The sequence below is a fragment of the Cinclus cinclus genome, chromosome 1, assembly GCF_963662255.1.
Source record: "Cinclus cinclus chromosome 1, bCinCin1.1, whole genome shotgun sequence".
NCBI classification, from domain to species: domain Eukaryota; kingdom Metazoa; phylum Chordata; class Aves; order Passeriformes; family Cinclidae; genus Cinclus; species Cinclus cinclus.
In genome coordinates this window covers 67,391,919-67,418,671 of record NC_085046.1, presented here as the reverse complement: position 1 = coordinate 67,418,671, position 26,753 = coordinate 67,391,919, and the positions used below count along the sequence as shown (strand labels likewise).

Below are 26,753 nucleotides of genomic sequence, written 5' to 3'. Positions count from 1 at the left end.
ATAAAAACAGAGCTGAGGGTTTGTTTTATTTTCATCTCCTGTTTTGCAATAAAAGGCAACAGTGACCTCACCCTTCCTCTGCATGTTAGCCCATTGAAGGAAATACAAAGCTAAGCCACCCTGGGCTTTCAGTTCAGCATTTGCTTCATTTTATCACAGGACTTTACACAGCTCCTGTCAGAACACAGCCATACACATCAGCAAAAAAAAAAAAAAAAAAAAAAAAAAGAAAAAAAAGCACATTTCATATTTGGTCTCAGTGTTAAAATGTACGTTAAGCTTGCCAGATGAAGATAACCCATGGCTGAGCCTGTGCTAATTACAGTAATGGTAATTACGAAGAGCAAATATAAGCAGGGTAATGGGATGTGCTAAAACCAGCGCCAGAGTGTGATCCAAAGGAAAGCTCCAGGCTATGCCCATCTGTGAGTGACAGGTGGCCAATCGAGACCTCCTTTGAAGTCAGGTCCACTCGAGGGTTTGCCTGTAGCCTGGTCTTTTGTCCAGTGCAAGCAGGTTTGCTGCACGAGAGGCAACAGTGTGATGGCTTCTTAAAGCTTGTGTAAGCTTACAGGGACATAAATGAGCACAAGCTTGAGCAGTTTTTCGACTAAAAAGAATAGCCTTTAAACATCAGGTTTCCTCAGACAACCAGAGAGAAAGGGTTTCAATTGCTACAAAAAATAGCGTGCAATTTCCAAAGGAAGCGCCCATCACTCCGCTAGCAGGGGAAGCACAAATGCCTGGCGAGTCACCGGACTCTGCCGAGGAGAGCGGCGTGACAGGGCTGTGTCCTCCCGCCGAGCCCACCCACGACACGCTGTGGTGAGATGAGCTGGCCAGGACGAGCCGGGAGGAGGACACGGCACAGGGATGTTCCCGGGGACACGGGCTTCTTGCTGAAGAAGCGCTCCGTGACCCTCATGAGCGTCTCCTGCCGCAGGCGAGCCGGCTCCAGCAGCAGGCAGCCCGCTGCCCGGGATGGGGACGCCGCCGGCCCCGGCAGCCGCTGCGCTCGCCCCGGCTGTGATTCGGCGGAGTAGAAGTGGGTGTCAGCAGAGAGCCAGGCAAGCACAGGGTCTTACCTCATCCGAGAGTAGTAGCTAAAATAGGTCAAATGAATCACACCCTAAAAATGCCTGTTTCTCTCTGTTGGCTGTCAAGGGAAACGAGGGTGACTAGCTCAGCTGTAGACTCCTACACTGCACAGATCAAGGGCAGAATTCAGTTAAATTTAGGCATCTAAATGATGTGAGCCTGGTTTGTAACTTCTTATTACGGCCAGTTGATGGCTGGTTGCTGCAGTCAGTAGAACTGAGAGAAGGGTACAGGTCACTTTGGAACTGACATCCAGCGACTCTCCGGACAACCTGTGCCCTCGCCTCCACTCACTGGATGGCTCTGTGCTGACTACAATCTGACACAGGTGAAGACACAGGTGTTTAGATATTTATATCAGGTTTCCAAAGGCTAGAAAGTACTCTGTTGTAACAGCAGAGATAAAAGCATTTGCATGCTTTTTTTCAGTGTGTTATGGCAACGAAATCTGGGAACCACTACAGAAAAATCTGGACAGCCCAGAATTGTAGGGGTGGGCAGGAGAAAGGGAAGGTGTCACAAGCAGCTCTTTGCCAGGATGTGCTCACAGCTCTAGAGCCTCATTGCACTGTGCTGCTTCTGTTCTGCCCATGGACAATAATTTTATCCCCCAAGCACAACACTGAGAGTTCTCTGGAGCAAGCTCAGCTCCCGAATGTCAGGTCGAGCTCCATGGGGCAATAAACGTTTAACATGGTATGACAGATGACTTAAGCATCCTACCCCCAACAGTATGTCCAAGGACCACACTTGTATCAGCTGGTACCACCAGATTAGACCACAGCTGATGTGCACCAAAACAGGAATGCTGCTACAGTCCCTTCAGGGGCCCTTCAGGTCCCCCTTCGGGTCACCCCTTGTACATTTTTGCTAAAAGCATTGGAGACAATAGCACAGCAGAGCTGACCCAGCTGTACAAAAAGAGTTCTGCTGTTACACACAGATTTATTTTTCAGCCATACCAGTCCCATACCAGGTTTACCCAGTGGCCACACAAACTCTTGCTCTGGACAAGAGCAACACCTTCTGAACAACAGCATCACCTGAAGGACATGTTGCACTCCTGCCTCAACTCACTTGACCCTACATTCCTCCTTTTCCACTGCACTTCTGAAAAGCAGGAGGCTGCCGCCCACAAGCACCACACTTCATTCAGAGCCTGATGTGAAGCACATCAAAAAGCAACAGGAATCTTTCTCTTGGTACTGGTGGGCTTTAGCTACAGGCTGCATTCCTTCTAAGGTATCCCATAGGTACACATCTCCAGTTACTGTGAGCATATTGGGTTTGAAACAGTGTCTAGCCGGGACCTGCACTGCATTGCACTTGACACACATTTGCCCCAGAGCTACAGGGTTGTCAGAATGGGTTCAAGCAAAATTTCTGCAGTCTTAACATGCCAGTTGGTCCGCTCAGGCATTTTAAAAAAGAAAATTAAATGTTTCTAAAAGAAATGTGTATGTAGTAAGATGAGGGTGGGGAGGGGTGTGTGGGGAAGGGAGTGTGGTTAAGGCATATGATTAGCATTACAGAAATAATGCTTTGTAACTTGTCACTTAAAATCTCTTTGCCTGTTTCCCAATGTGTGAAATTCAGTAATTAATTCTTGTCCACATTTATTAAGCATTCTTTCAACTCTGGATGAAAAGTCTCCTATGAGCATTAAGTAGTATTACATCCAGCTACCCTGAGTAGCCATGATCAACAAGTTCTGCTGTTCAATTCAGACAGGCAAAAAAAAATTAATATTATTTCATTAATGAGTCATTCAGAAGTTCATCCTGTTTTCTTTTAAACCAGATCTTACATATTTTTTATTTCTGGTTGACTCCAAAGAGCTGACACTGGGAACATACTTTGATTTGTCTATTCTCTACCATGATATTGTTTTGTTTCCCCAGTGAAATGATGGAAACACTTTTCACAGGAAAATAAAAAACCATACTGGTATTCCTTTTAGTCTTATGTTATTTTTTTGTGAGTGAGCAGAACATATACATAAAAAGTTTTCCCTGCCAGACAATATTTTGCAGCAGTTTCACAGGCAGTTTAGAGCCTTATAAATGAGACAGGCCATTAACACTCCTTCTGGCCCTTCCCTCCAATGCTGCCACAGCCACTCCTGAAGCCAGTAGGTTCTTAAAGTGACTCTGATTGTGATCAAACTGGAAGAAGCAGTTCTTGCCTTATTTAAATCAGTTCCACAGTTCAAGCTGATAACTTGTCATTCAGCTTCTTTACTCCTCACTTTCCCTACCCATAACCCATGCTAACACTCTCATACACACAGGTGGTTTCAGTAAGTTTCCCCATGAGCAGCAAGAAAAACTCAGAATTGGAAAGATGTAAGGAAAAAGTGGTTTGGATTTAGTTCACAGACCTGTGCTGAAAGTATGGAACATGTAAAATTATATTTATGGCTTAATTGTACGCTGTACCTCTAGGATTAAATCCTCTAGGTATCAGTCCAAAAGCTTCCATCTCAGGAACCTCATTTTCTTCATCATTGGAGTAGTTTGGTGGGATGGCTCTTCTCCCATTCAAAGGAAGTTTATTCCCCTCATTGGTGCTCATTGTTTCAGACATCCTGTACTGAAAAATTTGTAATAGTATGAAAGAAAGAGTGCAAGGAAAAATGCAAACATGAGCTAGTATGGCACGTGCAAGATGGGAGAAGCCAAAAGCAGTGTAGGGTGCCAGTGAGCTACACATTTTTAGACTTACATAAATAAAACCTGAGAGGCAGAAAACATCGGTCTAATGATAAGCACAGCTCTCTAAGGATTGGAAGGCATTTTGTGTTCATCAAAACACATGAATAAGAGAAGAAGGGGGCGGGAGAAGGAGAGGAAAGTCTAACACAGAAGTATTTGCCTAGGAGAAGCAGGGCACTAAAAACATTAGGAAGTTTCAGGTAAAAGAACTGAAAAATCTTTCACTCATCCTCCATAAAAGCATTATTGGATCCAAAATAGCAAATTATATTTTCAGAGAGTGCATCACACACTACCTCTCCCTAATAAAAATGACATTATAAGTCATACTGCAATCAAGCCAAATATTGCAGCCTACAACAGTCTGTGGATGATAAGTGGAGACATATTTTTGTCCCTATGCACACAAACACCCAGTATCTACAGGGCTAACTCCTGTACCCAGACAATCCACTTTTGAGAAAAAGAGGGGGGAGAGGGGAACAGAGAGGGGGGTAAAGGGGAAAAAAGGAAAAGAAAAAAGCACTTATCCACTTATTTCTCTCCCGCTAATGTCCTTAAGGGAAATCTTAGATGTAGGCTGATCAGAGACTTCTCTTTGAGCTACTCAAAACCGCTTTCACATCTATTTCAGTGTAAGCATGTAGCAGTGAAAAAGCCATGCAACCCTTCTAAGAAAATATTAATGACTCAGAAGAAAACTTCTTCCCAAGGCCCCTGAAAACAGCAATTTAAAATGTAGCAATTATTTAATAGAAGTAAGCTCTAAAAGGAAGGGTTTTTTAGTTATCAAGGGTACCTTGTTTTCAGATAGTCTTTTTTTTTTCTTCTTCGTTGCAGAATTCCTGCAGTGCAATAGAAGCAGGGAAAAAGTTGGGGGCTTTTAAGTAACCTCTGTGTATCCTCCTCCTTCCTGTTGCAATAGGACAATGCTAAAAGGGTTGTCAAGCCCTCCCCACACCACCTCGGAGGATCTGTCACCATAGCTGGCATGTCTTTTCTTCCTCCTTCCCCTCTCTGCCTTTCTTACCCCAACTCTGCTCACCAGGAACATTTCAGGGTGCTTGTGCTAAGGGAACAGCTTGAGCATTGAAGCTTCAGTTCTTTTTGAGACAAAGTTGGAGTGCTTATGGCACAAGAGCATAACAAATGGGAGACTGGAGGAGATTATCTGAGGCACGTAATTCAAGAAGCCATGCTTACCATGTCACCACTCTTTGATGGTGTCTCTGCCTCAGGGAGCCTGTGATGCAGCTTCAGGTGCTGGTTTTAAGAGTCCTCCCAGACAGACACAGTGATGGCTCCCCTGCTTGATCCTCACAGCAGTCCTTTCAGAGGGCTGCAGGACACATGAACACAGAGAGCTCGTTGGCAGCCCAGCTTTTTCTAGAGACCTTGTGCTGTCCAGGACAATGAAGGTGTTTTGCACCACACAGCTATATTTGGGTCAAATGACCTTCAGCTCTTGCCCATAATAAAATGTCCATCATCTGACAGGTCTGGGGCTGCACTTGATGGGAGTTTTTTTTTTTTGCTTCATGTCAACTTTCTTCAGTTTCATCAAGCTCTAAGGTAACTGGAGACTGTGTGACACCTCCTCTGTCAGACTTAACTCCACAGGACAGTGGAGCTACAGGGAGAAAAAGCAGCTGACAGTGAAGAATTCAGGCCTATGTTCTGCCAGCTGCTGCTGTTTGGCAGCAGAGGTAGAAACCACCTGAGAACATGCATGAGCAGTGGAGAGCCTCACACACATGGCACCCACCAAGGGCATGCACTTGCCTCTGCTGCAGGGCAGATGAAGGAACAAGGAGACACGGTTTAGACAACTCTACTGCCTTTCAGGCAGCTATGACTTCCAGCCCCATAGCACCAGAAAAGCCTCAAACCTCCACTGGCTGAACACCACTGAAATCAAGCCAGAGGGCAGAAAAGGAGACATACCTGTAATGGGAAGCAGCAAATAAATCATCTGGAAGATAAGACCCCTGTCCTACCTCCCTGGGGATATCCCAGCCACAGCAAGATAGTTCCACAGAGGTCAGGACACATGGCAGAGTGTGGGTCAGAGATCCGAGCTGGGGACCTGGGAGCAGCTTGGCTGCACCAGCATGGCATTGTAGGTGGGATAAGGAGCTTGCTAGGGCTGATTGCCAAGGCACAGCATGGGGCTGCAGCAGTTTGGGGGGCAGCCTGGTTACCTGCATGCAAGTGTTGCACTCTGCTTCCTCACAGCTGAAGGGTATGAGAAAACTGCTGAACACTGTTTGCCGTGTAACACAGAAAGCCACCTGGCTGGAGGATTGCCATTCACCTGTCCTGCTCCCCCAGGAGTGCAAGCACCCTGAGGGGACAGATTTGATTTGATCCCATCACATGCATCCTAAGCTGCAATTGCCATTGACTCACTTTTCCACAGATGGGCCCTGTGGCAACCATCTGGAGGGCAAGCAGCACCCCTGGCACCCGGGAACACAATGAGCTTTCTGGGGGAGGAGGCTGGTTGCCAATTTTCTTTTCTTTTTTATTCTTTTTTTTTTTTCCCCCGCTTGCATCCACATTTCTATGTGGCATGTTGTGCTTTGTGCCTGTCTCTCCCACTTCCAGCCAGCACTTCAGTTCCCAAAATTGCAGCTGCTGCGATGATGTTACAAAAACTGATATAAATATTGCCTCGGTGCCATGCCTGCTGGAGGCCTGCAACACAAATAAGAAACGCCGTCTCCCAAGGAAGTCATGTGCTTCCCCAAGTGGCTGCGGTGCTGTCAGAGCCAGGAGGAAATCTTTCCATCAGAGCGGGGACTGGAGCAAGCGGATGCAGCAGAACAGATCCCGCTCCAGCCATCGTGCCTGAACAGGCAGTGGTTGCAGAAGTCTCCCCGTGCCCAGGCACGTCACCCTGGGGCTTTCAGCAGAAACCAGTGATCGCGCAGAAAGTGGGGAGGCCAACATTTTTGGTGGCAGTGGTAGGAGTGGGACTTTGCATCCAGGGAGAGTAATGTTTTGCAGGCTGTGATTTATTTATTTCGTGGGGAGAGATGTAAATTCATGCTTATGACAGCTCCAGATGGCAGGTATTTTCTCATTACCTCGGCTTCTTAGCATTTGTTATCCCTTGCCTATTAGACTGCACTGGCCTTAATTTAACTTCCATGGTTCCAAACTACTGACGTCAGGGCTGATGCAGGACGGGGTACGGAAAACACAACCCCCTGATTTTCCTGTAGGGCATTATGTTTAATGAATGATGCACTGGGATGACCGGTGGAAAAGTGCTCTCTTCTGCACAGTACCCTGTGGGGAACTGTGAGCCCATATCCATTTCTCAGAGCAGCCTTCAGATGCTCATGGCCTTTGCCAAAGACCTTTGCAGTCACAGGCACCCTTCCCTCAGCAATAGACTTTGGATGATGGACAGCCCTTCATCCCTAACCCCACAGAAAAGTCCTTAAATGGCTGCAAAGCTTGCACCCTAGAGGGTTATCTAAAATGTACTTTTCTGTTTTTGCCAGAGCCAGGGTTGGTGTGTTCCAAGTCCTCCCATGCCAGACAAGAGTTTGTGGGGGAAAAAACACACAAGTCAGTAAAGCTTTACAGCCAGAGGAGAGGGTGTGCCAAGATCTGCCACAGGCAAACTGATCAGCCAGGTGCTCACATAAATGGGTTGCTGTGCTGTGTGCCAGTGACTAGATGGGAAGATGTTTTGCTGGCTGTAGCTTCACCAAGCACTCCTTGGGAGCAGCTGAGCATTGTAAAGCTCTCCAGCAGGGTGGTTTCATTTCTTCTTTTTTTTAAAAAATATCATCCCTGTGCCATTTGCAGTGTAGATGGATGTACGGATCCATTGGAACATTATACTACAGCATGTGCACAAGAGTTCCTGCCAGTACATCATCCTCAAGAAACCAGACTCTCAGCTCTGGCCTTCTATACATAAAAACACAACTGTGCCTCTTTCTTGTCCTCTCACAGCTTAACTTAGGAATCTGCACTCTTTCTTAGATGATCAGGTCTTGTCTTCCTCCTTCATCTGCATCAGCACTTGTCTCCCTTGTTCCATCAGTACTTGTCTCTCTTGTCCCTCTTCCTGTGATGCTCTGCCTCACCAAGGCAGACTAGAGTAGATCCTAGAAGAAAAAAAAAAAAAAACAAACTAATAAAAATGTTATTTTTAAACAGAAGGAATTTTCAGAAATGTTCATTTAGTGTTTTTGTTTACATATTTTGTTTTGGACTTTTTAAAAAACAAACCCAATTAATATATCTGTCTGTTTGTAACAGCAGTTCTAGTTACCATACACAGAGGAATATATTTTAAGTTAATGCTGAAAACTCAGAAGGCCCAGCTCTGAAATATGGTATGTCTGTATGTGTGAAAGAGGGGCAGAGGCAGAAAGAGATAAAATGGCAGCTCTTTCAGATGGTAGAACATTTGGAAGGGGATATAGGGCCAGTGTTCAAAAGATATTGTTGCAAATGTTTCTGTTGCAGGGAGAAAAATACCATAGATGTATATAGTCATACACATACTCTGCTAGGAAAACGTGGCTTAGGAAATTTTACTCTTCTCTGGAAAACTGTTATTCCAAACTAAAAGCCTAAATTCAAGCTGTAGATCTTTACAAGCATCTACATCTGTGCTGGCCATCTTAGGCTCCCTTTATCCTCCACACAGATCTAGTCTAGGCAGTGATTCATCTCCTCCTACAGCAGACATGTAAATAGGTCAGATGAATCATGGCCTAAAAGTGACTGCTCCCTGTATTGACTGCAAAGGGAGATTGGGGTGATGGGTTTTGCCATATGTGTCTACACTGCTGATGTCTGCAGTGAGGGGAGATATATCTTAGCCTAGGTACAGAAACAGAAAAACATTTTATTTTGGTTTTGAGGCCTGACATTCAAGTGCTAAATCATCCTTTACTTTTATGGAAATACTGCTGCAAGTCACTATCAGTGATACACAGTGTATCATTCAATACTTTTTTTTCTATCAGAATATGTGTCTGACACTGCCAATTATATAAAATGTATTATTTACAGTAAGTATTTCTGTATTTCTTACAGTCAGATTACAGTAAAGTATACACAAGCTCAGGAAAACACATCTTTTTATACTCATTTGTGAAACTGTTCTGTTTCTTGAAACAGAAATATAACCATACCATGTAGCCATGTAGTAACTGCATAACTGCAGCAAAATATAATAATAATAATAATAATAATAATAATAATTATTATTATTATTATTATTATTATTATTAACATAGAATCCAGGTTCCCACTCCTATTCTTACTCACATCCAAGTCCAAAAAATTCTGTTGGCTGGATACTAGGAGCTGCCCTCGTTTCTTTTACAGGAAGAGTAAGAGAGGAGACAAGCAAGGGCAGAGGGGTCTGTCATAAGGGGCAATATTCACAGTCTCCAGCTAAACTTACTGGTTTATGTTTTGCTGGAGTTGAGGCCTTAAAAGATGAAAGAACATCTCTCAAAAATGAGATTAGACAACTTCTCTGCTGGCCAGTTGACCTGGAAGCTGATAGAGACACAAAGACTGTGAACCTCAGATATTTATTTCAACACCAAAAGAAAAGGGTTGGACATCCAAGCAAAGCCATAGCTACCTAGAGACTTAAGCAGGAAAGGCTATTTTAGATACAACATTTGTCTTAATAATTTTCACCGCAGGTGCCATGTGCCCTGGCCACAGAAAGTTTCCTCTCTAAAGCAATTGTTTAAGTCTTCTTAAGCCTACCTACCCAAGTAAGCCCTTGGCTTGGGGATCAACCCTACTTGATCCGTCAGACAATGAGGCTGAGAAAAGAGATTGTAACTTGAAGAGCAGGGGGAACAGAGTATGATTCCCATTCATAGACTATTTCCAGATATCTACTCCCTTTTAAACAAGGACTATATCCATAGACAGGCAGAACAACCAATATATTCAGTCTGGTAAGACTTTGCCTATCATTTTTGCTATATACTCACAGAGCTGCTTGAATTTTTCCCAGTGCATTAGTCTCCTTATAGTGAAGGCTGGTTCCACAATACTGAAACTTTTTCAAGAAAATGACAGTTGATTTTGGTAATATAGTTAGTAAGAAGTCACCAAAACATGCTTAGCTTTGATTTGGAAAATTTAGATTTAGTTTAAAACCAGGCTGCAATCTTCAGGTAGTGGGATATCCATGGCATAACAGGCTTGAAGGTTCCTGCAAAAACCCAGCTTGAATTTAAGTAGCTGCAGCTTAGTTCTGCACCCTGGATGGCTGCTGCAGAGCTGCTGCCCTCAGCTCCAGAGGGACTCAGTTATCATGTACAGCATCAGATGAAAATGATGCTGCTGTGCCCAAACTACCATGATTCCTGGACAGTATGGAATCATCTTGGATACATCAAAGGCAGAACCAACAAGCCAACCACCTACAAGCAAAAGTAAAGGGTCTGTTCCCTGCATTTCTGAAGCACTGGAGGCAAAGACCTAGTACAAGACACTTGAGATGTCCCTACCTAAACCCAGTTGGACTGAGTAGGGTTTAGTAGGTCCAGGTCTACTTTGTGCACAGATGAATATCCTTTTTTACTGCTCAGCTGAGAAGCATGTTCATGGAACACTGCATCTCAGCCAAGAAGGTAGAACAGACCACAGCCCTTTTCTGTATCCAGGGTTGGGGTGGTAATACACAACCCAGGCAATCCCAGCATGCTTGGCTAACAGTTGCTTCTAATTAATTTAGTAACATATGCAGACATGCAATATTTCAATCTTAATGTCTCAAATAGTTTCAACATTACTGACACACAATATTTCAAGTATGCTCAATTACAAGATTTCTGGAATTAAAGATCTCCTAAATTTCATTAAAAGCTAAAACTTCCTGTTCCAGTTCAGAACAAAAACACATTTTAAAATGTCTGAATGTCTTGTAGAACAGCTTTTCTTCTTAATACAAACACAGATGTAGAGTGTAGGCCAATACACAGCAAAACACTTAAGCACATCTTAATTTCAGTCATGTAATTCCATCTTCAGGCATGTGCCTAAACCCTGCAATGGACTCAAACAAACCAAGGCTGTACAATATCTGTTTGCACAGAAACACTTAAGCTGCCTGTTGATGTTGTGTTTCTGCAACATGAAGTTGCAGTTTAACATGTTTCTACTGCAATTGCTTCTTGACCATTTCAAAGATGGCTTCCAGAGAGGGCTTTTGATTCAATTTTCAGTCCCAAGACTGACCTTATCTCTGTGTAAATGAGCTGGGTAATTGTTTATTCAAGGAAATGTGAAATCTTTTGAGAAATTGGATCAAATGTGGGTTGTAAAACATTGCAACTGGTTGGTTTGTTAATGGAGGATGTTCTGGAGGGAAAAGGGAAATTGAAAGTATGAATCATTATCCAGATGAAGTTCAAAAGCAATTCTAAATTCATTTCATAATCACAGATGTGAGCCAAATAAACCCACCCAGCACAAGCTGCAAGCTTTGATTTTTGTCAAGTCTGCAAATTCTTTCTTTTGCTATTCCCACTATAACCTTTGGAGTGTGGTTAAAAATTATAAATAAATTTTTTAAAAGTTGGAATATATTATTGTCTTCTAAATGCTCCATATACCTGTCTCTTTCTAGAGTGTTGTGCTGCATCCACAAAATTACTGTCAATGTGCACAGTGGAATACAAATACTTTTCCCTCTGCGCTTGTAGTGAGCTCATGGTTGGAATAAAGATATAAGTCAGAGCAGCTGAGAGTGCATCAGGAGTGCAACTTCAGCAGGCACCCATAGCAAAGTCCCTGGACTCTCAGCTGAAGCGAAAACTCTATGTTACAAAGAACAGGCATGCACAGTATTTCCCTTACATGACTCTATAAATCCAGTCAGGGCTGAACAAAATCCAAGGTAAAAGCCACAGTCAACAGGTGCTCTCTCTGTTTGAGGCTTATCCATCCTCTCACACAATTCCACCTCTGGTGGTGTGTCCCTAACAGATCAACCCAAAAATCAACAGTTTTAGTTGTGCTGTTCAGGCTATGAGCCTGTAGTAAGGTATGTTAGGACAAAACTCTGCAGGCAGCTATCTTGTCCTTGATCCCTTGGTCTCTCTCTGGTCTCTGGCCCATCCCTCTCTCAATTGTAAACTTCACAAACTTTTGCAGCTACTATAGGAATGGTATGATCTTTTACTCTTTTCCTTTCAAGCCCTTTTCTTCAACAGCCTTACACTGCTTTTGATTTGCTTTCAAAACATCAATGGCAGGTTGCTGGGGGAGCATTTACTACTTCACGAATAGATTGGAAACTCATCCAGAAAGCAGCAGTGCAAAACAAAACAGGAATTGATCTATCTTTTATATTAAAGGATTTTTTTTTCAGAAAGACCCTTGAAATTTTTAATCTTCAGACTTATAAAATATTATAGGTTGCTCAACTCATACAAATGAAAGGACTTACTGGCTGTAGTTGAGATGTCTTCACCCAAGTGCATTGTTTGTTTGGGATTCCTCCTGAGACTCTGTTTTACCTGTAATTTGCACAAATAATTCCTTAGAGATGAGCATGAAACGTGGTATAAAAAGCATGTTAGGAAATGGTAAAAAAAGTGGTAGTAAAGTTAGGTTGAAGAAGTGGCCAATAGATAAATATACTACAAAGGCATCCATTGGAATACACAGGTGGAAACGTGTTCTTTTGAAGTCCCGTCCCTTAAAATGGTCCATGTCACCATCTTGCAGTCTGCTTTCCCACCTCTCCTTCGCAAGTCAGACAGATAATCAATGAACAGAAAGAATATCATAACACCATAGGAGTTTCTAGTCGAGAATAATGAGAATCAAGTAACTTGAACAAATGGTTTTAGAATGACCAATAAGCTGAATTTCTTTGTATTATAAAACAATATATTTTTACCAAGATCATGCATTCACTAAAAGCAAAGTTGATTTGTGTATCTCTGAAGCAAAAAGTTGGGACAAGTAAGCAAATTGGAATGTCCTACTTTTTCAACTTTTCCCATTGGTAGGGACAATGTCTTGCTAACACTTCTCTACCTGCTGACAGTCAGTGTTCAAAAGTTGAATCTCTAGCTCACTGACACTACATTTGCTGCGGCATTCAATGGCAAATTTTTGTGCCTGTTAAAAACCATTAGGACTTTTTCAAGAAATGTAGCTCAAAATAAAATACTTGATTTGTGGGTCTAAAAATTATGAAAAACCTCGGAATGTGTAGAGAGGCCAGTATTGCAAATGTCATCTAATGAACACAACTCTAAGGTTGTGTTTATTCTCACAAATACCACAGCTTTTCACAAAGGCAGCAGAAATATGTATGCAAAGCTTCAGCAGTAATGCAAATGATGATCTAAACTCACTGTAGCCATGATATCTTTTAGAATGAACTCTTATCAGAACTCCTCATCTTCGCAGCTCTGAAGGCTGAAAACATTACACCTTTTCAAGACTTTAACCATACCAAAAAAAGAAGTGCCATCTCACTTTAATAATTCTGTCTTAATTATGTACAATACTTAGCACTAGTTTTACACTAGATGAGTCATGGTAGAAGCTTGTACTTTACTGTTTGACTAAATCCCACAGCACTTAGAACTCTGCACAGTGAGTGCTTACCAGCTTGTGCTTAGCTCTATTCTCAGACCATGTCTGCTGGATCCTTTGGGGAAGGTTGGTTTGAAGGGTGCTGCACTAGGATAAGCAGATACTGTGGTTGGAAATAAGGTCTCAGAGTCAGTGAGAACATGCCAGAGAAATGTCTTGAAAGCTTCTCAGTTCTTCAGTCATGTCCATTTTAATTAACTAGGATTCTAAAAATTATAGAGCTGGGTTTCATTTCTTTCTTATTTAAAAGTAGTTTATCTTCTGAGTAGAAAGCTGTTCATTTTTTTGTCATCTTGCACTGTTTGTTGTAACAATTAAGATGATGCCAAACAGGTAACTGAAACACTGCTATTGATGGAATCCTTCTTTAGTTGTCTTACACGATCTATTCTTTTACTGCTAAAAATAATCCCACAGAAGCAGATACCTATCATTTTATGAAAAATGTTTATCACTGGGATTTTCAGCAAGATAGCATGGTCTGCTAGGCACTTCTTCATTTGTTCAGATTTTTTTCTCTTTCCTGTGTTTTGAGGCTTGATGAGATCAGTGAAATTTCCTGGTAAGCACAGGATTTTTTTTCCCAGGTCCTTCTAAATGCCTTGGAGAATACTGGCTATTCTCAAGTCAGTTGTTACTTTGACAGTTCAGCTTTCTTCATCTGAAACATGAATAATATCCCTTTTGAGCCTTCATAAATGGTGCTGGAAACTTCAAAGGAAAAACACTCTTAGATAGATTTAAAAGAAAAAAGTTAAAGAGCAGATGGACTTGTAGCCGAGTATGCCGCAGTCTTCATTCACAGTCAGCTGGAGAGGTAGATTCCAGCCTCTTTGAATCTCTGTCTGGAAGACCATGTGGGAAATCTAATGTCAGACATTGTGAAAAATTGGTCCCATCTGCCCCTCTCCTTCACCCAAAAGATACACAGGGTGCCTAAGTACCTGGATATCACAGATCACTGGGATCACTGCTGAAGCCTCTCTCTATGCAAATGACAAATATTCTACTCATTAATCATCCCTGTAATGAATGCCCTGCTATGGAAACTTCCAAGAGATTCTTGATTAATTGAAAGAAGCAAAACACTTCATGTTAAAGTACCAGCTGGCTATGGTACTTACCAGTATCAGCTGATAGTCTAAAGACAAACACTTCAGCAGGAAGCTTTCACTCCTGCACATTATTTAAATAGAAGCTGGACTTTTGCAAACTTGGTACCTCTAAACTGAAGTCTACTACATTTGGCAAGTAGGGTCCTTCTAGTAAAACAGTCAGTGTTTTTTCAAAGTCTTACCAAAAACTTTGCCCTGAAGAAACCCTAAGGAGTGGCATGCATGCCACGCTATTGTGTGATGCTAAAAGGATGCATTCAAGTGAAAGGACAAACAAATCTTTCTGCTAATGAAAATATTTCATTTCTATTTTAGCCAGGAATGCACTAAATTATGCATCATGCCTCAGCTACTCGAAAGGTCACCTTTTGGTCTATGAGCAGCTGCAGCAGCTGTGCTCCTTTGAGACCCTGCTCTGAGCACAGAACAAAGCGTGAGAACTGACAACAAGCTTGAGGGATGCAGGTATGGGACAGGCTTCTGGAGGCCTCACAGAAGCTACAGTCGAGACTCGCTGCCAAATTTTCTCTCTCTCATTTTTTTACTTCAATCTCAAATAACCTCCTTCCTTTCCCTCCCTTCCAAAGTAAATTAGTCATATGCAAAATATGAGAAAATTAACAGCCAACTCAGATTTTGACACCATGCAGAGACAAGTATCCATGGAGATTAGGGACCTCCTGCTCATCACTGATTTCCCATCACATCTGACAGGAAGATGCAACAAACAGAATAAACTAGTCCCCAGAAAGGTACTCCATGAGGCCAAGTTCAGCTTTGAGGCTACCAAGTCTGTTATTCCCAAACTATAGTGCAGGCAAGACCCACAGCTGCTTTAGATATGCCCCTCATATTTGAGGCTTTCATCCTGTAAATCTGAATGAAAGAAATTGCTGGTTTCTCAAATATTATCTCATTATCAGGAACTCAGATATGAGTTCTGCAGCTGCGAATCTCTTCAGATTTCTAGACTGGAGTACTGGTTATAACATACAGACCTTAGTTTGGAGACAGTGATTTTGAAGGGAAAAGAAAAAAGAAAATCAGTGTTCATCATCATCGAGTTCAGAATCTGTCCCCCTAACAGGTAGGTCAGGGTGGTATAGAGGAGACATCCTGATTAGACTTGACTTTGACAGGATGGTGGGGGAAGAAACATGTTGTTCTGGTAGGATTTTTGCAGTTGTATTTTCCATAGATCTAATCCTATTCCATTTCCTGAATGCCTAGATCAAAATTGCCTCCAACCTGAATAGTTTTTGTTTCAAATTAAATCAAACAAGCAAGGAAAGTAATAACAACTACAGGGAAAATAAACAAGAATATAACTCACTGTAAGGGTTATCTTGCATTGATGTATAGCATTCACTTGTAGACTACAGCTTGGAGAACACTTTCTTTTTAAAGGTCCCACACACAATAAAGAATCATACCAAACATGCATCTAGCCATACGTACTACTCATCTTTCCTTACCCAGGTAAACAAGCAAATCTTAAAAAGAGATGGGGAAAAAAACCAAACAACCACCAACAAACCAAAACAAACCAACTAATGAACAAGCACTGAATTAAGTATTAGAATTCCAGTGCTTATTCATTCCATAACCCATTCAGATGTGTTTTCATCTCCTTCACTCATTCACATATCAAGATTACAGCAGCCCTCTATGAAAACCCTCTGAGCTCTGGGATTCCTGTCCTTGATCTTGGGTGATGTAGGATTCATTAACACCAGCTGCCACTGTTAGCTTTTCCCCACTGCAGTGACTCAGGGTCACCACCAACCAGCACAAAACCCATGCCATGTGGCAAGGCCCTGTGGTTAAACAGGCTGCCAGCTCTGGAGCTGCAGTGGGCACAGCAAGGTGGCAGCCATCAAAAGGCAGAAAAGAGAGCAAGGGCCCACAGGGCTTTTCTCATGAGTTGGCAAGAAATTTTTAAAATATGCACTATATAAACAAACAAACAAAAATACTGCAGAGCAACCAAATTCACCATAAACTTCTCTTTGCAAGCTGTAAGTTAACAGCAGGAGTTATCAGCCAGTCTGAACAAACCAAAACCTTCTGCTTGCTCATGCGCCTCTCTGGAAGTGGCACCTGAAGGCCCTGAACAGCATGTCAGCAAGTCAGGAAAGAGCCCCACATTATTCTGACAGCAGCCATTGTAACCATTGTCCAGCCATGTTACCATCAAGTATGGGTCATCACCAGAATTCAGTCTGCATGGACAGACTACAGATACAATATATACTGGACCCATCATTCAGTAGGTACTTCAAATGGGGCCAGGATATCACTGGCACCACTTAGATCATCTGGCCAAGCCCAAGCTGTGCTGACCTACATAAAAAAAAAAAAAAGAGTAAAGAAAAGCAAGTCTGTTGTCAGTATGTTTAAATTTGTTCAGCAGGAGCACACCCCTCCTTTGCAAAACATCTGTGAGTCTGGAAAGTAGAAAAGGCTAAAGACACAGACCAGTCAAGCACCATTTATTTAAAATGTGTGATCCCAAAAATAACTGAGGATCCTTTCTAGCAAGAAATTCAAGCCAGAAAGCAATAGCAGCTCCCTGGACAGACAACAATCCAGGGTTTAACTCTGGACCTACAAACAGCTAAACAAGTGCTCATACGAATGGCAAGAGAATGGGAACACACAGCCTTTGCACTCTACACCTCTTCTTCCAGTGCTCAAAAGCCATGTGCTTTGGGCTTCCATGAGATGATTTTAGAGTCTTTAATGCAATATGAATTCACCAAGGAGCTTGACATCATTTCAACTCTTCCACGTCATATCCTTAGACTGCCTCTAAAAAAGCCATCCTATCTCCACTGAGAGTGTGGGCAGCCTGGAAAGAGGAGGTTTCCAGTGCAGACTCCTGCATAATGTGCTTCAAGTCAAGCAGTGACAATATTGCTCCTGCCCCCTCACCCTTCCACCCCTGTTCTTCCCTCTTTGGCTAACGAGATGTTTTATTTTGGCAGAGCCAACGATGCCAAATAAGTACAAACAGCTACAAGACTGGAGTAAGAGTGCATCTGTGTGAGCAATGCAGCCCTTTCTCAGCTTCACATTGGCTCAAGACCAAGTGAGCATCAATGTGCTCCATCCCATCTCCAGGCCACCATGGGCAGGAGAGCCCAGCCCAGCAGCTGGACGGGAGTCCCTCACTGTTGCAACGAGCAGTACCCTTCACATGGTATCTGCTGGTCAATTAAGGTGCAACCACAGTAATTTTTTGTCTCTTGAGCATATTTTCAGAGTTGCATCCTTTGACTTAAGTCTTTAATGGATTGCAACCCAGTTAACACATTCACACACACTTCCAGACACAAAAACTCACCAAGTTGCTTACATATGGCTTTCCTTACAGTTCTGATAATTTGGGTAATTTATTCAGGTTGGCAAAGTTTGAGTGTTTTTCCATTTCCTCTGCAGAAGGGGAGCAATGTGATTGTTGCTGTGGTGATCCTTCCCTTAATATTTTTAGCCATAATCTGACTTAAAGTCATGACTGGCAGTGGAAAGTGTCATTTTTTAAGGCACAATACCAAAACATTTGTGAAGAGCCTTTTATTTTTCACACTGAATATTACATATATATATATATATATATACACATACATACATTTCTTGAAATTCATATTGATAAATGTAGACATGAAGATGTTCCTGTATCATAAACAGGAAAAGGCCAGAGTTTGGCCTTTCTTTTGTAAGCCCTGTTTTCCTCCATCCACTTGGGCTAAAGCTGCACAGTCAGAATCACTACTCACCTGGGTTGTGTTTTCAGAAAGGGAATAACTTACTCAGACATATCAATGCTGACACTAAGAGCAGTTGCTTGTCTAATCCCTCAGGCATGGGGTAAAAATCTACCCCATTCCCTGTTACTCTGGTTAATGACTTCTCTGCAGATGGGGAGCAAAGTGATTTCATGTTTTTCTTTCATTTAAGAGATTACAGAGCCAGCATTCCTCTCTGTGCTGAGAGGACAGCAAATGTCAGCTCCCTATGTTCATTTATGCCTTGGTCAATGAAGCTGTTGGCAAAGAAAACTGTGACACACAGTGAGGAAAGGAGCACAAACCTGATGGAAACGGTGATGTTATTCCCATTTGTAGCATGGACTGTAGGCATATCCCTGCAGGGCTCAACCAAGGCAAGGTGGTAGCTCCACCCCACTTAATCTAGAGCTCTGCTGCCACGTGGCAGTGGTGCAGAGCACACAAGGAGATGAGGTGGAGGTCCTTCCCTCAAGTGTCCTATGCTTGTGTCCTTCCATTCATTACAAATAGGAAACTTGAGAGGCCTGGGAATGGATGTGTTGTGAAAGTCACAAAACTTTCATTACACTGCCTTTCCATAACCAGTTTCACAGTGAGTGAAATGCTTAACATTGAATTATCCCATGGGACTAACCATGGAAAAGGATGCCATGAAGCATAGATGAAAATAAACTCAACTGGGCCAATGGAAAGCTGCCCTCCCATTTAGTTGTGGTTTCCTGAAAATTATCATTTGAGATGAATCTTTGTTTGTCATTTAAAATCCAGGATTAATCATTTGGGAAGACTGACAATTCTGTTTCTACATTTTATACCTCTGGTGGGTGTTTTCCAGCATTTAAAGCAATTTCCAGATAATTATTTTTTTGAGATGGGGAAAAAGAAGGGGCTGTTTATTTTCCATTCAGGCAAATAAAAAGTGATATTCCAAAAGATTATGTAACTTCCATCATTGCAACTAAATGCATTTGGTGTATCTAAATAAACCAGATTCAGATATTTGTTCCTGAAATGCACAAAACAGAAACTACCACAATACTTTTCTTCTACAATGGGATTGCAAATACAGATTATGTGAAACCATATAGTCTCTTAATTTTAATATGAAGAACTCCTAGAGTCGTAAGTAGAGAAACTATTTAGCAAAGAGATGAATACATACTTACTAACACACACACATTTACTATGAACTGCATTAAATATGACAGAATACTCCAGCATGATTATGCCCATCTCAGTGCTCCTCTAGAAATGTCAAGATTTTAGGGTTTCATCTGCAAGTTTTCAGTGAGTGCTGGAGACTTGTGCCTTTCAAAAAAGCAGCTCAATCCTCTGTGATCTTAACACTCCCTGCATACTCTGGTAGATTTAGCAGCCTGTTGATGCAGCAGATTATGTCAGAAGTGCAAAAAAACAACCACTGCCACACTGGTGGAATTAGGACACAGCCTTCAACCACTGCTTCAGTATTTCCCCACCACCACCACCCTGAGCACTTGGACTCTGCCTTCCCCACTGATCATCCTGAGGCAATGCGTTGGACACAGATAACATACCTGTGGCCAGACTGCACTTGCACAATGTTTTGGGGACATCCTGGATCCTCTGCAGTGGCTGAACAATGATGCTGTGCTTGTCATATGGGTGATACCAGCAGACCTCTCACAGCTGCAGCCAGCATGATGCTGCTCCTCCACAATTCCTCACCAGACTACATAGGACATGCTACACCTTGGGATATTAATCATGTGCTGGCATGGGAAGGGCAAGAAGTGAGCTGATTTGCTTTCACCTTGGCCCATTTAATGCCCAGTCTCACACCATTATCCCACCAGCACCTGAGTAATCTGCAGGCATGCATATTGTGTACATGTGTATTCTTGCCCATGCTGTGCCTTAGGAATGAAAGAATCCTGCAAATAAAGGAAGGGACAGCTCTGGGAGATGGGAATAAGCTCACAGGGTCAGCTAAAGCTCTTTTCTAGGTCATTTTAAGAGATTTCACTACACAGACCCACTCTTATTTAAACCCAGACCCCCTGTGAGAGAAAAAGAACCAAAATAAAGCAGACTGTTGGATGGAGCTCAGCCTACTTAGAGATATTTTGACACTTTTCATTAGCTATAAATGCCAGGTCTTGCTTTCCATATTGACCCAAAGGTGCTGGATCCTGGCTCACTTTCCCTTACCATGCACCATACCTGACATAACTGCAGTTTCATGGGACCAGAACCTCCAAAGTCCTGCTCTGCCACACTCAGCTTCATTTTCTCACAAAGCCTTTGAATTAAGATAACCTTCCACCACACCCTCCAAGCAATTAGATTTCCTACCTGCTGTAAGGCAGCCTTATTGTGAGTGTGTGTCACAACATAGTTTTTTTACACGTTATTCCACACCAGGATTGCTGCCTTCTTCGCAGGGGACTGAGCTACAGTCCCTGTGAAAGCACTGAATGGTGCATTTGCAGAATGTAGGTTTCTGTGCTATTTCTGAAGCTCTGCAATTCACTTCCTGCCTTGCACGTGGACCAGGGTTTGCTTAGATGCAAAGATGAGATTGAGCTGTCAGTCACAATATACTTCACTTTTCCCCCATTTTAGCAAAAGGGATTCGTATCTGTAAAGGATGCGCTCAGTTCAAAACAATGTAGCCTTAACTACATTGGCTCTGGAGCAAAATACCAAAGAGAGATGAAGGTATGTGCCAAAATTAAGTCTGTGCAATGAAACAAGCCTAACTAATGTCTAAATTCCAGCCTTGCTGAAGTACAAACTGCAGCCTCCTTTGCTATGCAGGTAAAACCAAGCTGATTTTTTAACAGTGTATTTCCTAGCAATTTCAATGATTCTTGCTGACAGTTTAGTTTTAAGGACCAAACTCTCAGACAATAACTCATGACCTAATTCTGAAGTCAAGACTTCAGTTCAGAGACAATTTTCCCCTTACATCCCTCAGCAATTTTGGTGAAAAAGGATTCTAAAAGAAGGCCACAGTAAGCACAAAAGAGACAAAAGCAGTTATCCAGACATTTAAACCAGATAAACCCAAGTACTAAATATGGATTCTCAGCAGCAGTTTCACAAACCTGTGTCAAGGCAGGTAAGAAGCTGGAGATTGGGAGTTAGCTGGTCACTGCCTTGACACCCACCACCTGCTCACCTCCACCCCACATGAAATGAAGGCAGAAAATAATTCTCAATTAAAACCAAACAGTATGCTCCTCCCTCCTCCCTACCAAAAGATATTAAGATATTAATCTATCTTTAGTCAAAGCTGTATTATAAAAGACAGAGATAGCATTCAATTGTTAAACAAAGGGAAAAAACACATACAAACTGAAAAAGGCAGAAAGAACAGGATATTTACTGTCTCACCTGCTACAAAGCTTAATTTTTAATTATTTTGTGGCTTGGCTACTTGTCTACACACTTAGATATTTAAATTATGATTGATTTTTCCAGTTCCTTAGAATATAAGCCTAATTCTAGTAATCACAGCTGCTCATTGCTATAGCTTGCTAAAGCTTATTTAAATTTTGAGGGCCCAACTTCAAGCCTCCATCTCTGGGTATCTTTAAGGAGGAGTTAGACACACATCTGTCAGGGATGATGTTGATAAATTTGCACTTATGTTCAGAAGGACATATGGTTTAATGATCTTTTAAGGTCATCTTTGGGACTAAATGTCCATGGCAGAGTCTGATCATAACACAACCTAATTGCACTAATTCAAGCAAAAGTTACCCTATCACAATGGCTCTCCCTCCCGCTTCCACCTCCAGCTTCTCTTCTATTTCTATTTTTGATTAATCTTTTCTCTGTAGTGTAGGTAGGCTATAAGAAAAGTAGGAAGTATATATTCGAGAAAGAACCCTTAAAACAGATTGACAACTTTCTGAAGACAGATAGAGAACCATCAGCTTTGTCTTTCTACTGTACCATCAGCTATATGTGACACAAAAACTAGGAAATTCCTCTCCTGTGAGGAGAGAAGTTGAGTCTCTCACCATGGTTTCACTGTCACAGACTCCAGGTTTCTCCACCATCAGACTGCTCAGCAGGACAAATTTGATCTGGGCAGAAGACTGCATTTCTATCAAGTTAGTTCTAGTACCTGAGGTAAAGGCAACATTTACTCCAGCACAAAATTTGTCATTGCTATTTCCAACCTCAGAGAGTCTTTGGACATTTGAACCATTCCTGGAGATACGCGAGTGATGTCTATGTTGTTGATATCTGTGATATCAGTGCTCCAAATGGTGCGCCCACTTCATCTACAAAAGGTTCCTGGGGACCTTCCTGCTGGGTTTGCTCCACTGTCAGAGTGTGGTCTGAAAAAATGAGAGCTTTTTCTCCCTAACATTCCTGACAGACTTTTTGAGGCAGAGCCCATAAAAATTATGGAGCAGTTGACAACCCACATGTGCATATTTTTGAAGTGTAAGATGTTCCAGAAATTCCTGGTGTATTCTCCACAATTTCTACCTTCTGTGCTGTTTTCCTCTTCCTTTTTTTTTTTCTTTTCTTGGATTTCCATTCACTCACTACTTCAGTAAAGACCAAAAGTCAGTATATTGTTCTGTTTCATGGATCAAATCCTTCTAGACTAATCTCTTCAATGACATACAGATATGCAGATGTCTTCTTGTAGGAAAAGTTAAAAAGCATTTGAATATTGTTCAGTATATTATAATATTTTGTCTGTTCATTTTTAATTGCCTCTAGAGTGAAGCTTTATGTTTTTTATTTGAACACAAAGATTTCTTTTATGCCTGAGATTTAAATTAGCAGTGGGCAAAACAATTCCATAAAGAAGAAAGGAGAAGGGATTAACATTTCACCTTCCATCAGAAAATAATATATCCAAAGTGACATACAGAGGGTGTGTGCCCTGAGCTGGGACCCCCCATCTTCCCACCACTCTGTCTTGTGATTTGGTGTAAACTCAAACTCACCCACCCCATGAAAGGCTCCCTTTCAACTGCCCCCAGGAGACTTTGGAGACCAGCACAGAAGCTTTAAACTTCCCCTGCTCAAACCGAGAGTTCCTCTTTGCTTCCTTGCCAAAAAACATCTGAGAGGACTTCAGTGGCACTGTTTTACAGATCCTGTTTCCTAAGCAGGGCTGTGCAGTGTGGCAAGCCATGGTAGCAGGCAACTGTGCTTGTCCCCAGAAAAGTGTACAGGCATGAGAGCAGGAGGAGAGGACCTGGCCTGCGTGGAGCTACCAGAGTTTCAGCAAACACAGACTGCACTGGAAGGGGACACTTGGTTTGGAGCCTGTTGGATGGTAGTGGAGGAGCAGAAGAGTAAAGAAGGAGTTCCTCAGTTACAGAGGAAGAAGAACATTAGGTTATCAGGACCATGTGGATGTCAGGGAAGTACCTGGACATCTCTCTGCATTTTGCAGCTGATCTCTGAATATTTAGTGGAATGCTGCGCCCCATGCAGCATCCTTATAGGGGACACAGTTATGCACAATTAAAAGTCTGTTTCATGATACTGTGTTATTTACAAACACGGTCACATGAAAAGGATGAAAGTTGGTGCTGGTTTTAAGTGCTTTTGGTTTTTATTTTAGTTCTCTAAAATTAACTCTGATAAACCTGACTGTTTCTGATGGCAAGATAAAACATATTCCAAACCTAAATGTCTGCCTCTAAAATAATCCAAAACAAAAGTAGTAATCTAATTTCAATTCCCTCCTCTAAAATCCTCTGACTTTAAATGCCTTTGACTTCTTATACAATGAAGGGTCTTATCCCCCTCATTGCCTGTACACAATCCAAGGGACAGTACTGAAGACATTTCTCCAAATGCATATGACCATCAACTAAATCTGATCAAGTAACCTCAGAAAGAGTTTTCCTAGGGGGGTGTGTGTGTGTGTTGTAACCTGCTATGGGAAACAACAAATTTCTCTGCACTCTTTTGGTACAGCACTTCCATTACACAGCCCCAGACAGATATATGTGATAGTACTGCGTCAAAACCATGAAAAACAGACAAGGTGTCAGAGATAGAAGAGAGGTAATGGAGAGTAACAATTTCCATTTTCTGATCCTCTAGCAGATGTACTGTCAACACAGAGCTTTCCTTTGCAGAATGGGATTGACAAAATACTCTGCTGCTCTCCCACACACTTGTCCTTTGGAGCAGAGCATGGTGGGAGGCAGCCCATGATGAACTCTCCTGCCCTTCTCTGTCCAGCATAATCTTGAAAATTGGTCTGGTCTTACTGTGTTTTATGCCCAGTCTCCCTTGCAAAGGCTCAGTGCTGTTCAAAAGAATCATTTGATCAAGCATTTGTCCATCTGTGCTGAGAAAACAATTGCCACAGTCCCTCAAGGAGTTCAGTTTTGATCAGATGAGAGATACAATGATGCTGCACTAACACACAGTCCTCACGGTCTTTCATAAGATCCTTGGTGTTGTCTAGTTTACACTAAGCCAGTTCTTAGGTACCATAAAATTTCTCTGTTCGAAAATACTCTGGAATTTGTCTGGGTAGGCTTTTTATGCAAGCGCATGCCCTCATCTATTGGTTTTGTTCCAGCACAAGGTGTTAGTTTTTCCTGGCATAGTATTGGTCACACTACAAAATAAACTCACATATCCTGTCCTAAAGGCTGCAGAATTTTCATGCTTTTTGAAATCATTGTGTCTGTAATGCCATCCCTCCAAGGATCTACTAAGAGGTACTAGCTTATGCATCATTTTCTAAACTGTACACCACAGTTAGGAAAAAAATCCCAGACACTACACATGAAGTGTCATTGTTGTGAATAGGATTTATAATACCTAAAGAACCACAAGCAGACTGGCAATGTGATGTACTTGGATTCAGATGCTAACTTCTCATGAGATGAAGTACTGTCATTGAGTGCTGAAAACTGAACCTGGTCACAGAAGAGCTCCAAACTGTATTCCAGTCTGACCAAGTATAAATGGTTTTCAAACGAGGGGTTAATGGATTTGTCAAAGATATAAAGAAAGCCTGCATTAACCTACAGGCTGCAACAGGAAATCAAATGGAGAGTGTCACCCTAACACCTAATGGAGTATCTGTATACTATAAAGACAAGAGAATGCTATGGCCCCACCAAAGAGCCTGCCATTTAATTAAACAGTTCTGTGAACTGCAGTCACATTCCCTGTCTTGGAATGCCCAAAAGAGTTTGGCTCTTGCCTCCATCTAAGTATTCAGAAAACCTGGGAGATGTCAATTACAACCCTCTACAACACAAAGAAAAAATAAAAAAAAAAAAACAATAAAAAGATACATCAAGTACATTTGGACTGGGATGAAATTTGTTTTGGTAGGGAACAGAATATAGTATGGTTCAGCTGCAAATAAAACCTAACTGCTCTTAACAACATCCTGCAAAGTTTTTAAGGACCTATACAGAGACAACAGGATCAATATAAGCTAAACTTGCATTTCACAGCTGAAATCAGAGACACTTCATAGTGACAAAATAATAAAACAGCAAAAGAACAATGAGACACTCTGGCACATGTGTACATTTTCTAAAACCACACATAATGAAGCTTTAGTAATGCAGAATTCAACCTCCCAGCTCAAAGTTTTATTGGCCATTATCTCACTGGATTTGGAACAGCAGTTCTGAATGCAGTAAAAGACATTCATTTTTCACAATGTTTCCCCACATAACTGACAAATTTATTACTGTTATAAAAAAGGACACTATTTTGAAATCCTCAGGGTGCTTGACTTGCAATGGTGCCAAACACGTTTCTCTTTTCATTAGCATTCAGGGAACACTGAATATGCCCAAACCAACCTCATCTACTTTTCCCCCTCACACCGATGGAACTGATGTTGGATCTCCAGCCATCTCAGTTGTGGTCCAAGGCAATAGCTTAGGAGCAGAGTAATCAGATACACTGAGAGGCTGTTTCCAAATAAGATTGAAGACTGCTAGGCATTCCCAGCACAGCTTCACACTTGCCTGTTCCAATATGGTGTGAACTCTGAAAAACTTGTGGCAACCTCACCTCACAGAACAGGCAATGTTAGAAGAGACCACAGTGGGTCACCTGGTCCAAAGTTCTCCCTGCTTGAGAAATACAGACACTTGTCTCAGTTTGTAGGATGGTTACGAAAGTAGATATATTCAGAAATTTGATTGATAAGAAAACACCTCACAGGTGTTACATAAACCTCTGGAGTGCATGAGTTCTTCAACAGGTTTAGCACATCTTCCACCTCCACAGAAAAAAATAAATGTAATGGCAGCACAATGTTTTAGGTGGCATCTGAAGAGATTACAGGTCCAAAAAAAAAAAATACAGTAATTAATATGGCATCAAGGTACTTGGTTAGTCAAATTATGCTTCTCCCAGGGAGAACTCCAGTCCTCCTTTCATATTGCAACCATTGTGAACAAAGC

General features: G+C 41.9%; 1 protein-coding gene across 3 annotated transcripts in view; it reads right to left on the bottom strand.

Moving 5' to 3' along the window:
- Positions 1-26,753, bottom strand: part of F13A1 (coagulation factor XIII A chain) — a 104,479-nt gene that overhangs the window by 54,545 nt on the left and 23,181 nt on the right. Inside the window, exons 2-4 of one of the 3 annotated variants that reach the window (XM_062491318.1) lie at positions 12,268-12,337; positions 5,016-7,939; positions 3,537-3,690 (exon numbers count right to left, since the gene is read on the bottom strand). In XM_062491318.1, coding sequence (XP_062347302.1) covers positions 3,537-3,690; positions 5,016-5,018 — 157 coding nt within the window. In that variant the 5' untranslated portion in view covers positions 5,019-7,939; positions 12,268-12,337. Of the gene's footprint in view, positions 1-3,536; positions 3,691-4,611; positions 4,658-5,015; positions 7,940-12,267; positions 12,338-26,753 lie in introns of those variants that run through there. The other 2 variants (XM_062491396.1, XM_062491475.1) reach the window with 2 other exon arrangements.